The 13054-nt window shown below is 34.5% G+C and overlaps 1 protein-coding gene across 1 annotated transcript; it reads right to left on the reverse strand.

The window, feature by feature from the left end:
- Window positions 1-4401: 4401 nt before the first annotated feature.
- On the reverse strand, window positions 4402-5197 carry LOC128858471 (acylphosphatase-2-like). Its single transcript, XM_054094775.1, has one exon. The coding sequence runs from the start codon at window positions 5060-5062 to the stop codon at window positions 4739-4741; it is 324 nt and encodes a 107-aa protein (XP_053950750.1). The 5' UTR covers window positions 5063-5197; the 3' UTR covers window positions 4402-4738.
- Window positions 5198-13054: the final 7857 nt, after the last annotated feature.

Raw genomic sequence — 13054 nt, forward strand, 5'->3', positions numbered from 1 at the left:
ACTGTCAGCAAAAAAACAAAAAAAATAAAAAATTGAAAACCAATGCAATTTTTCAGGTCTTTCAAACTTGCGCTTTATTATGCCAGAAATTAGTGGACTATAAAACTGCATAATCGAAATTTTTCTGCTTAAAAAGTTTCAAATTTTAAAGATTACCTTTTGAATGTTTCGGAATTTTATGTTATATTGGTTTCTGTTGTAGAATAAAATATAATTTTATTTAAAAAAAACATTAAATAAATAAGCGAAACTTTTCAATATGTCGCGTTGCTGTTGTGAATCCAGATATATAGTCTATGTGGATGAGGTTAAAATTCACTTGCCTTGAACACTCTTGTTTAGATTTATCGGCTCATGAAAGAATACGCTATTTCATGTTTTTGCCTTTATAAAAATCTTAAAGCAAAAGTACTTTAAAAGACATTTATGAATTGATAATTGTAAACAATCTTTACAATGCTTAATACTTTTGTCTCACTCAATAAACTTTTATGGATCTGTAATAATTTTTCGGATCCTAAGTCGTGAATGCATTTTGAATTTCTTCAAAAACAAAAAGTTGAATTTTGTTCCACTGCGTAATGCAAGAAAATATAGCCGGCTGAGGTGGACTGAGCGATAGTATCTAGTCCTGAAACCTCACAAAATGCCTTCGATATCAGCAATCTGACTCACAGAGGCTCATTAAAAAGAAATTTATGCCATGTGTACCGCACCCCTGCAACAGCTACGTACTTAAGTATGCATGCAGTACAGAATCACAATTATTCACATACCTATCCAAATAAGGCGCCAGGCAAGTTAAAGATCCAAAAGTAAAGGTCTAATCGATAGTTCAAGCAAGCCATATTGAGTTGATTCTAAGTACATTTTTGATGGGTGTTTTATTTTCTTAATATTTGACTTCTAAATATGTATTTGTATGGTCAATATTTTATTTATTCAGTTCGGCTTCATTGCTTTATTTCGAATGCCTCTGCCGTATATTTCTCTATCTTCTTCACCTCGGTAAAAATGATTTCTGTGAATTGCGCTACAAAGGCTTCAGCCTGTTCAATGACTTTTTTAAATTTTTCTAATTTCGGTAGAAGACCTTCAATATGGCCCTTAATTCGGTTCTTTTCAACTTCTTTCGCCCAACCGCGCAGTCCGAGCATATTTACTTGTGTTTCCAGAAATTTGCCAACTACCTCTTTTGGAAATTCACCCTTGAGGTCGAAATCGAGCGAAAATAATTGTTCTGTGGACATAACTGTAATTTGGATTGTTATTTGCCGAATGATTATTAAATGGAATAAAAATTTGTTTGATGCTTGAATTGAAGTTACACATTTTCAAAAAGTGACAGTTGGCTGTAGTCAAGGAAGAATTTTAATTCAATAATGGTATGGAAACAGGGCGCTTCCTGTTCATACAAAATACTTACAACATTTTTTGAAATTTAGTACAAGACAAAAATGTTAATTATTGTTAAATAACTAATTGGCAAAGGAAATTGGGGAACATTTATAGTCCACGAAAAGTAAATGTGGCTAAAATATGAAATTGGATATCACAGAAAAGAGATACACATACAAAGTTAAGGATGAGTTGAAAGCAGCAGTAATATCACAGCTGTACTTTTCTTAAGAATTATTCATTTGGATTCTGCCAAGATCAGACCTTCCAATAACATATTATTAGATGCCTGAGCCCTCTACAAACACAGTTGGCATTCTGACTCAGTAGAAAGTTCATATATATGGTCTAAAGTTGGGTATCTATCCATTCTCCAAGACCAAGAGGTGTGGTCTGCGGTGTGAGATTTATTTAGTAATTAAATCCGTAGTTTGGCATATTTCTTCGCAAAAACTCTCCCCAAATATCTCTTATGCAGTGTCACCTCCTTTCGGAGGCTTGCCTTTCAGTACAGTTAGGCAAGTTCTTATTTATTATGAAACTGAACGAAATTTTTGTTGTTGGTAATACGCAGAGGATGTGCGCCAAGGCATGGAAATTATAAAAACCCAAGCCGAAGGGGAGAAAGTTATGCCGAAAAAAATTCCTTTATTGACACCCTTACTATTTTTTTTCGAAATAAATTTTACATGTGAGTCCACAACCCGAAAAGTATTGGTCTTTCAAAAGACGCGTCTAGATATTGCTTTAAAATAAAACAAGTAAACATTTAGATTCTTCCAGGTTTCACTGAGGTTTGCACTTCGACTTCATGATCTATTGTGCCCTCTACTCCTCACTGTAACTTATCTAAACCCAGTTCCCTTAAAAAACCTAACATGGAGCTGAGTTGGGCTGAGCGTATGTGCCCTTCTTCCGGCTCCATCAGGCTGAGAGGTCTCATCCGTCTTCGCGCTACAGCGACACATGCGGGAAAAGATATGCTGAAGTTTCCGGAAACTGATCGCAGAAACAACAGACGGCATTGCACCATATTGTTTTTACAAAACGATTTGATTATGTGCACACCATAAAAGTACAAAACGGCCACGTGCATTTGAAGTAAAATATTAGAAAAAGCCGAAGACATTCATAAATAAAGGTGCAAGGTTATACCGAAGTTAAAAACGTCGACGGCTTCTCCGCACTAGACCCAAGCAAAATGCTTCTCCAAAGCAAGATTTGTTTGTGACAAAGCCGAACTTAAAGTTACGTGCAGCTAAAGCGGATTTAAGGAAATGGGGTGTTAATGTGTCCAAAGACACTGTTCGAGGACATTTATGTGCAGAAGACCTAAAGTTTGGGACCACATTTAAAAAAAACCGCGAATCTCTTTATTTCATATTGAAATAAGGCTTGCATGGACTAAGTTAACTTCAGAATGAAATTGGGCAAACGTAATACTCTCGGATAAACCTTCTTTTTGGGTGAATAGTTCTATACGTCGATCCAGGTGTTCTGATGATAATCGACAACTTCAACGAACTATCGGTTTTGATGAAAAAAATTTACTAAATTATTTATTTATTACCGTCAGTTGCGAGGGTGTTTGAAAAAAACAAGGCAATCTTCGATTTTATAAGAAGACAACGATTAAAACCATTGAAGTCGAAAGAGTGCAAAGCGGAAACTAGGATTGAAATGTGGGATTGGCCTTCGCAGTGGCCTGATGCCTAACCTAGTGAAAATGTTTGGGTAATAGTTAAGCAAAAGCTCAAGGGACAAGAAATATGGATGGTGAAACAGGCATCAAGGCGAATTCGACTGATTTGGAGTCGATTACCTCCACAACTTGCGCAGAAATTAACGTAAAGTATGACTCGAAGATGTGAAGCCATTATAGCTAATGGTGGTGACTATAGATTTTATTTAATATATTGCGTATAACAAATATTATACGCCCATACAATGCAGTTTGTTAGAGTCAAATTGGTCAAGTAGTTTCCATGTTATGGTGGTCACTCTTCTATTAGACAGACTGTAAATAACCAAATTTACTATTTTGTTTGAAATAAAATTACTCACTATTAATTAACATACCTATAAAACGTTTTAATAATCAAAGGCGCAAAACCTGGATTTTATTTTATTTTGTCTTCTCTGCATATCGATATTTTTCAAAGGATTTTCTAAGAGCTTGAGAGAAGAATTCATATTTTATATTGTTTATTGATCACACTAGCTTGCCATTTTTGGTATTGAAATTTTATTTTGGTAAAATTTGTAAATTGCAAATATTTCATAAAAATCTCCTTTCACGAAAAATTTCAATATGACAAAAATAAATTTATTGATTGCATCTCCAGAAAAGTGAGAAATTTTATTTTCTTTATAGTCTAAAAATAGCTGTAATGATTTTCCTACTTCAACTGCGTATTCAAAAAGAATTCTTCGCATTGCGAACTACAGAAAATGTCGTCGTTTCAAGTTCCATTTTCGTTTTGGAAATTACTTTTATATTGTAATTAACATTTTTACGTTTGTACTAAGATCCTTGTGATAATTTTTGGTTGCCGAATTAAAAGTTTTTTGGACTTAGGGTTAATGATCTTAATCGGGCCGACCGCTGAAGTCCGAAACCGATTTTCGTACAATTTGGTGACCATCCATTTTTATCTAAACGGATTGAATACTTTGAGTTGTCTAGAATACTTAAAGAAATAATTAGCACCCAACTAAGCGCATCCTTTACGTGGTCCACGCTGCATAGTTTTCATGGAATAATTTGAAAAATATTTGCCTCTGCTGCTTTTACTGCAAAGATTCGGTCGATTTTGCGGAAGAAGAATCTCATCCCAGAACTCGCAGAGGCTTAGTTGCCATGAATTGACTTCTTTAGACTTTATAGTAGTCGTATTAGCTCGTATTGTAAAAGTATATATTTGAGAGGAAATGTTAAAGAAAATGAATCCATCGAAGGAGTTGTACGTATGTAAATATTGCTAACTAAAACACGTACAAAGATTTCGGTTTGCTTGATTTTTTATTGTTACAAACATTTATGTGTATATACTATAAGTCCTTTTTTATTGATAGCCACTCTCCGCTTGCTCTCCATTTTTCTCTTCATTAAAACACCACACTTCACTATTTGATTCCAGTCCTCGGCCTTGCTCCAAGTTTTAGGCATGGAAATGGTTTTTGGACCACAACTAAGAGCAAAGTGTGGCGCATTTAGTGAGGAAACAATTACGCCCATACATGCACACATACAAACATACGTTTATTATTCGGTGCACTTCGCAGTTTTGCTCTTTTTTCTCACTATTTCTTATCATTTTCCTTCAGCAACTATGGAAATTTAACATATAATCTCAAATTTTGCGCCATTATATTTATTAATTTTTTTCAATTCGCCAAAAACGATGCCGTTTATTTTTGAACCGAACTGCGGCGAGTTTATGAGTATTGTTTTGAGCTTCTCCATTTTGCGTATTTCCCCTTCAAGGCGACCCTTGATACATCCATGTGCGACCTCTTGAGCCCAGCCTCGGATGCCAAGATAGTTGATCTCGTTCTCGAGAAATAGGCTGAAGAGCTCATGGGGTACCCTAGCGCTGATCTCGAATTCACAAGCATAGAGGACGACTTTTTTAACACGTGGCTTGGGTACTTCACTGGACATGACTGTAAATTTCGAATATCAATGCCAACCGAATTGAAAGTGTTACATTTAATTTGAATATTTAAATTCATTATTTTATGATTTTTATTTCGTTTTTTTTTTTTGACAAATTTCTAAACCAAATATTGACGCTCATGTTTTTTGTGGAATCAAAAGAGGTTCTTTGCTGTGTTGTAACAGAGTGCCTCATTCTGAAACATGGAAATATTTTTTCAATAGATTGACTGACTGAGCTTCCTCTTTGCCGTCGGTCAGGTTCGGGCACTAAAGTTCGATTTGGTCTTAGTCATAAATGACTTTTTCTGTTAAAAATTTTGTGGATATTTGCTCTTTCACTTTTCAGTGCTACAAGTCAGCTATATGAGATTTTTTTTTAATGTGGGCATATTTATTAAAAAACTTACAAGTATAACTAAATTTGAGCCTAAGAGAGAGTTTTTGAATTTTAATCTAGTTTCTTTGCTTGCTGGTAAGATTTCACAACGACAAGTTTTAGCTATCCCTTAAAGCTAAGTTCAACTAATTGAATGATTTCCAAATACATCTACTGAACTTAGTTACTCCGAATTACTACTTTTACTTAATTTTTATCATGGTAGATTAGCGCAGTGGGTTTAAATTTCGCTTATAAATTAATTCTCTTTTATTAGAATTATTGACTTATAACAAATCCCAACACGTATACATCTCCAACTAACGTCTCTCGTTGTAAACGTGGTATGCCGAGTATGCGTGCGGGAGCACTAGCGAGAATGTTCGGGCGAATCAGCGATTTTTTGAGATATTTTTCGCTGCTATTTTCAATTTCTTCACCAACCATCGGTATTTGAAGATTTTTATCAATGTTCGCGTTTTTGACATACCATAGCACTGCTGGTATTGGTCTCAGTACCTGTGTATGTCAATATAGCATAAAGTTGTGAGCTGAGTTGCATTGCAATCGAACGAAATGGTGAGCAAAACTTCGAATATTGGTTTGATTTGAGTGTTGTTATATTTTTTCACACAGATGGCTCGCTGTACGTATCTTAATACGGGTATAACTTGAAAAGTTAAGGGACCCTAATATGAAGCTTCCATGTATTACTGGGCATAGTTTCAGTTATTATTGAAAAAGTAACACAAAAATTTGAGAGGAGTGAAAGTTACAAAAAAACAAAAATTGGTAAAAATTTTCAACAATATATTTCATTTATATATATAAAAAAAGTATTTAAATTATATATAAAAAATAATTTAAAAAAATTTCCAAGCAATTGGAAAAAATTGGAATAAAACTGAATATTTTTTTAAAGTATATTTTGTCTTAAAAACTAAAGAAAAATGCCAAAAATATTAGGAAGAACCTAAGATATTTCACTTTATAAAAATCTAAACAAAAATATCCTACATTGTATAAATCTGAAACATATTAGTTTTATTCTTCAATATTTTCAGTTTACTTCTTATTATAATCAAACCTCCAAAAAATCAATAATTTTGGGAAAAATTTAGCACCATTTCCAAAATACTTGGATCACTTAACATGGAATCGCTCATGCGTATTTGAAAGTATATAAAGGGCCTTTCAAAAGTGAAGCCTAGATGCCGGTAATGAATAATTCCTACACGGTACCTCTTCTGTTATGCCATTTTTGACATTTGCCAAGTAGATAGATGCACAACTTTACACGATAGAACTACGCCTCAAACTTATAGAAACTTATTATAAAAATGGTCAATCTTTAAGAACAACATATGGCAAAATTTGTAAATTTTTTGGCGGAAATAACCATCGAAATGAGTCGAAAATTGAAAGATTGGTGAAAAAATTTTTAGAAACTGGTTCCGTCGAGAATAGAAGAATGACTGCCAGACAAACTACAGCACGTTCTGTTGAGAATATTGCACGTATAATGCAAAGTGTTGCTGAATAACCTTCTACCTTCAACATCGACATCTCGACGCTTTGATTAATTAGGCACTCACGAATCGACTGTTTGGTGGATTTTACCTGTAGTCGTTACGGCCTTACTGGTCATTTTGAAGAATCTAGCCTGACTGTCAAAAAAGCCTGACTTGTGGACAAAACTTTTGGATTTTGCACCACTACAACTCGCCATTCTGAATGAACTTCCGTCACAGAACTCAACAAATACCAACGAGTAACCACTAATGCGACAGCAGCTGACTTTTTTCTTTTTGCAAAACTCGAATTATCACTTCAAAGCACTTTTTTTGCAGTCGATAGAATTCGGACAAATTCAGTCAATTACGGAAGATGCGTTTGGAAATGTTTTGCTCTGTTTGTCAATAATTATCTTAGTTTCAATCTATTACTTCAATTTAATTTAATTTAATTTTCTTTTTAATTCTAATTTAATTTAATTAAATTTAAAAACGGTCTGTTTCGAATGGGGTATAATAAATTTGAATAAAGTAATAAATGTTTGGTGGCTTATATACCCATTTTCGGTACTTTTTTGTAAGAATATATATCTATATTCTTAATACTAAGCAAACAAATTATCCTTAGTTTCTAAGCGTGAGAAATTACATACGAGGTGTGTTCAAAAAAAAGGTGAATTTTCAATTTTCGCGAGCTACGTACATTCGACTTTCGGTTATTATTTTTTTATGTTGGCACACTCGCCTCGAAGATACGCTCACGGTTTTAGCAATATAGCCTGCTGAGTTTGTTTTTGAGGCGCATAAATAAGACAAGTGTTTTGCGCGTTCGTAAGTTCTTCAAATTTAATAAACACTAATAATTTTACCTGGTGATTTGTGCAAGATCAAATTATATTTCTAATTTGTAGTATGTACAATTCCTGTATATAATTCATATCAATTCATGTAATTGATGAACTCATTTATTATGAAAAAAAATATTCTGCCTGTATTGCCAAACCTATTTTTTACTCTATTCAAATTTAAGCCTAATTGCTCCTTAAATTTAATTTGTATTTCAGCTTTACGCACCTTGCACGTAGCCTATCTCTCTACCCCTCTGGCTTGCCATTTTTTAAAAGGTAGATTATAAGATAATTGAAGTCAACATTCAAAAGTTCTTATCCAAAGGCGGAGTGGAGATAAACCAAATTTGTGCAGTTTAGGATTACACATTTTTTGGAAAACTTGTTAAGTATTAATTTGACTAGGTTTGGTACCAAAAAGGTGGCATTTCTGTGTAGAGTTTGTTTCTGGCAAAGTATAATATTACAGGCTTTGTTTTAAATAAAGTATCGTTAACCAATAGACTTGAAATTTGCTAAGCGTTCGAGCTTCTTCGGTTTTAAAGAACAATGGCAAACTTCCCAGTGTATTCCTGTCATGAAAAGGATCCTCATAAAAAATATCTTAAAACTGTTGGTCCCTCCACTTGTGGAACAGCAACAAGAAGCAGGCCGCAAATAGTAGAAGGAGCTCTGTCAAACACCCAAAAGGGATGTAAGCGCCAATCTATATATATAAAAATTCAGCCGTTTTTCGAGTTGTGATGAACTTTACGGAGAATGGCTTAACCGATTTTAACCAAACTTTGCCACATTGAAGAGACACATGTGGAGAAGGTTTGTGTTTTGAAATTTTAAGAATCGGATACCAGGGTCTCGAGAAATAGGCCAAAACGTGGACCCGCCGTGTCTTTGCACCGAATTAAACCAAACTTACACACATTGTTAAGTAAGTATTGAAAATGGGTTTCGTAAAGTTTGGTTGTAATTCGGAACACCGGCAACGCGTACAGCGTTTTTTTGAACCAGCCATAATGTCGTTTACTTTAAAATCTCAGAATACCATAATTACAATCATATTTATTACAGTACAAATGCCAACACAATCACGTAATCATATTGGTCGTTCGACAAATAATAATAGGCGCATAAGAAATGCCCGGAATAACGCGACATCAGAAGAACGTCAAGAACAAAATGAAGTAGTCAAACGATGGATGAATAAAGTTATCCAAGCAACTATTTTAATTGGCAAATTCAAGAATGAAGACGTTCTAATACCAAGAATTCCAATGATTCCACCTGAATTGCCATTTGAATTCAAGCGTTTGCAACTGCCCATTCGTTTAGCATTTGCAATAACTATCAATAAATCACAAGGGCAAACTTTAGAAATATGCGGGATGAATTTAGCAGAACCAGTATTCACCCATGGTCAACTATACGTTGGCTGTTCACGTGTTGGGAAGCCAACAACATTATATATTTACTCAAAAGCAAATAGAAAAACAAAAAATATTGTTTATGCCAAAGCGCTTGAATAAAGAATAAAGAAATAAATAATATGAAAACCATATCTTTTCTTGTCTAAACCATATCTATTCTATTTTAGTGTGCCCAGCGAAGCGGGCCGGGTTTGCTAGTTATGGTATATATTAGTTTGACATTCCTAATAAAATCTATTGGATGTTTCCAGTCACAATTATGGCTGATTTGGTGTGTCCAAAAGGCGCCGGTTAGCATGAGAAAGAAACCACAGGGGTACTTTATTAAGCTAGATCAAAGTCGCAAAAGCGGTTATCGTGCAAATCAAGACGAAGAAAAAGAGGCATAAATCGTATAGTTTTCTACTGCGATTTTTCTTCAGTAAAAGGAAACCTCAGAACAGAGAATAGCTTTACGGGAACGAGCATGTGCGAGAATATTCTCCATTGTTTGTGTGTCGATGATGGTTTCACAGAAAAAAAAATTAACTTTTACTTTGATATTTCATATTCAAAAAGTTTTTATCAAACTAACTGATCGAGGCAGATTTATTATTATTATTCGTCTTTCCACTGATTTTCGGATTAACAGCTGATTTACCATGCACCAACAACAACCCAGTCGCCTAGGGCATCCGCCACTTCACTCAAGTTTTCTTGTTGTTGCTTCTTCTACTAGTCAATGGGAAAAATGATTGCTGCTGCATGAACTTTGATAATAATTTTTATTTATTTTCATCTTGTTTTCGTTTCAAATGGCGATAAGCAATATTTCGGTTATAATTGCCATGAGACCATTTTCGGACGACACCCTCCGCGGGGTGCTTAACAGCACTTAGATCAACATATAGTTACATACAAAAACAAATTCAAGCAACATAATTACACAGGAGTATGAAAACATCTGAGAGCGATTCACTTAAGTAGTTTTAGGTTTCACAGTGCACACATTCACATATTCATTGGGATATATGTATGAATGGACGAATATATATGCAGTTATGTGTGTTGTATTCATCGTTAATGGCTGTTTTGAATTTTTTTGGTTACATCCATAAAGATGTGTCGCTTTGAATTATCGTTATGTCGATGATGTTTTAGAAGTGATTTCAATAAATTTCCAGCGCAGCTTTGGTAACGTAAATCGATTTCTTTGAAAATGAACGTCTGTAAAGGGTATCTAAATGAATGTGTATGTATGTATGTTTGACTGTCTTGCTCTGGGTGTGTGTGCATGCTTTCAGCTTTCACACGCATAATTGGATTATGCGGCCTGGCAACATGTGACGGCGGCGCTTCATTTCAGATGTCGAAATATGTAACTTCATAAATTTGGCTTGAGAAAAAGTGATAATCAAGATAAGCGCTTGTTAGCCGAAAGTGGCATCCATTACGCAGTCCCGCATAATGCTGCGAGGCGATGCCCGTCAAGCGGTGTCTCAAATTTATTGAAGCTTGTTTTCGTGTGTCCGGCTGCTTAGCGCATTGCACCGCTTTGATAATGAACTTGAAAACAAACCGAGTTTTTAATTCAATTCAACTCACCATTTCTTTTTTTCCCCGCTTTTTACTTTGTTCGCAATTAAAGTGCAATTAATCTTACTGGGATCCTGGTTTTCTGTATTCGGTATTCGTTAATTTAATTTTGTACAATTTAGCGCATATTTCTTAATCTGCAGCGCCCAGCAACTGAAGTATAAATGGTTGACGAGTTCGCAGTCGCGTATTGGTTTTGCAGTTGTTGCAGCGCTTTCTTTCAATCACGCCACAGACGAGTTGCGCTGTTAACGCCTCATCAGCTGAGTCCACAGGGTGTTTATGAAGGCACTATTGAGTGTGAAGTGGCCAAAGCTGGCAGCGCTAGTGAACCACTCAGTTACTTTCTATGTCTGCATGCCACAGCAAATATTTTGCTTGGTGAAAATGTGTTGGTAAACGCGTTTCGATAATTATTTTTTATGGTTTAAAATTTTTGTAGATTTCAATGCCATTTTTAAGCGCAATATACATTCGGACTGCTGGCGAACCCATTGCTGGCTGCCAATTTACTTTCACCGAAGCTGGGATTTCAAGAGTATGGCAATCCAAACTAATATCTGAGGGTGTGTTATTGCCATAAATTTTATATGAAAGTGTGAACTTAATTTATTTTTAGCACGCTTTTATTTCACTTTCACCGAAAGAAATACTTACAAAAAGATATTAAATATCGTTGAAAAAATGTTTTAAATTTCTTTTCATACATTTCAACCTGTAGAGAAATATTGGGCTATGCCAAAATTTTATTTATTTATTTATGTTTGACAAATGTACGTTAAGGGAAATGGTCTTTTCACTGCACAGACTTATCATTTAAACTACAAATTTGCAACTTATTTTAGACTTAAACTAAGGCTAGTATCATAAACTAAGTAATGTAAGAATCATAAAATTGTAGCGGTAACGGATAAGAATAGGAAAAAAAGAATTAACAGAAATGTAGTAACAGAGGGAGTGAAGTGCATAGGTTACTATCGAAATAGGTGCATATGTATGTATGTAACTGCCGTTTTAAAATATCTATCTGATTCTCTACATAAAAAAATCGAGCATGTACTTTTTATGGAAGAAAAGGCGTGGGCGAAAAATAATTGTGAAAAATCAACGGTATTTTGTAAGCTCTTAAAACTTCCACTTTGTATACTAAAATTGAATGGGCTATTAAACTGCATACCTAGAAAATGGCAATGGCAAACCTCCGAGTGTATTTCTGCCATGAAAAAGCTCCTCATAAAAATATCTGCCGTTCGGAGTCGGCTTGAAACTGTAGGTCCCTCCATTTGTGGAACAACATCAAGACACACACCACAAATAGGAGGAGGAGCTCGGCCAAGCACCTAACACAAGTGTACGCGCCAATTATTTATTTTTATTTTTTTTTAGAAAAAATCTAGATATTTCAGTTATAAGTTGAAAGTTTTGATGAAATTTTGAAAATTTTCGCATAAAGTTTGAATCTTTGCGTTATATAGTATGATAGTTTTCATTAATATAAACTATATTTTTAATACTGGGCAAATGACTTTTCCAATACACGCATGAATAACAAAACATGCAATAAAATTAAGGGATTATGTGATTTAAAAAAAGGGTTAAAGATACCACACCTTGTAATTAATAAAGACGATATTGATATTGGCTTCCCTTATGCAAATCCGGCTCGTAACAATAGTAGTGAGAACATTGTTCTTACAGAAAACTTACTTATTAGTCCATAAGTTTGAACTCGGAGATACAAATTTTACAGCTCATGTCGGAAGTAGTGTATTAGAATTAGCTAACACAGCTGAGCCAATTGTACATTTTACGAACAGCATAACAGCTGATGGTGAACAAACTACAGTTGAATCTCGGTACACTTTTATAAACGCGGAGAAAATTTACATAATCTTACGACTAAAAAATAAAAAAAGAGCTGTGGGGAAGACGGTATCTCAAACTTTTTGCTAAAGAAAACAACAAACACTCTCTGGAGATTCTTAGCAATTATTTTTAATCACTCACTTAATATAGGCTATTTCCCACTGGAATGGAAAACAGCAAAAATAAAATGCATTCCAAAACCAAACACTGACCTTAGGTCTCTTCTTAATTACCGCCCAATATCTCTTCTTTCAAATATTAGTAAATTGTTGGAAGATTTTTTGCTTGGAAAAATAAAACTACATATTGCAGAGCGACATGTTTTAAAAGATTATCAATTTGGGTTCCGGCCATATCATTCAACATGCCACGCACTAACTTTACTCTCTGAT

The sequence above is a fragment of the Anastrepha ludens genome, chromosome 3 (genome assembly GCF_028408465.1).
Source record: "Anastrepha ludens isolate Willacy chromosome 3, idAnaLude1.1, whole genome shotgun sequence".
NCBI lineage: Eukaryota > Metazoa > Arthropoda > Insecta > Diptera > Tephritidae > Anastrepha > Anastrepha ludens.

What these genes read in the sequence shown, in the direction of transcription:
- LOC128858471 (XM_054094775.1), bottom strand. Translation starts at nt 5,062, where the DNA reads ATGTCCAGTGAAGTACCCAAGCCACGTGTTAAAAAAGTCGTCCTCTAT.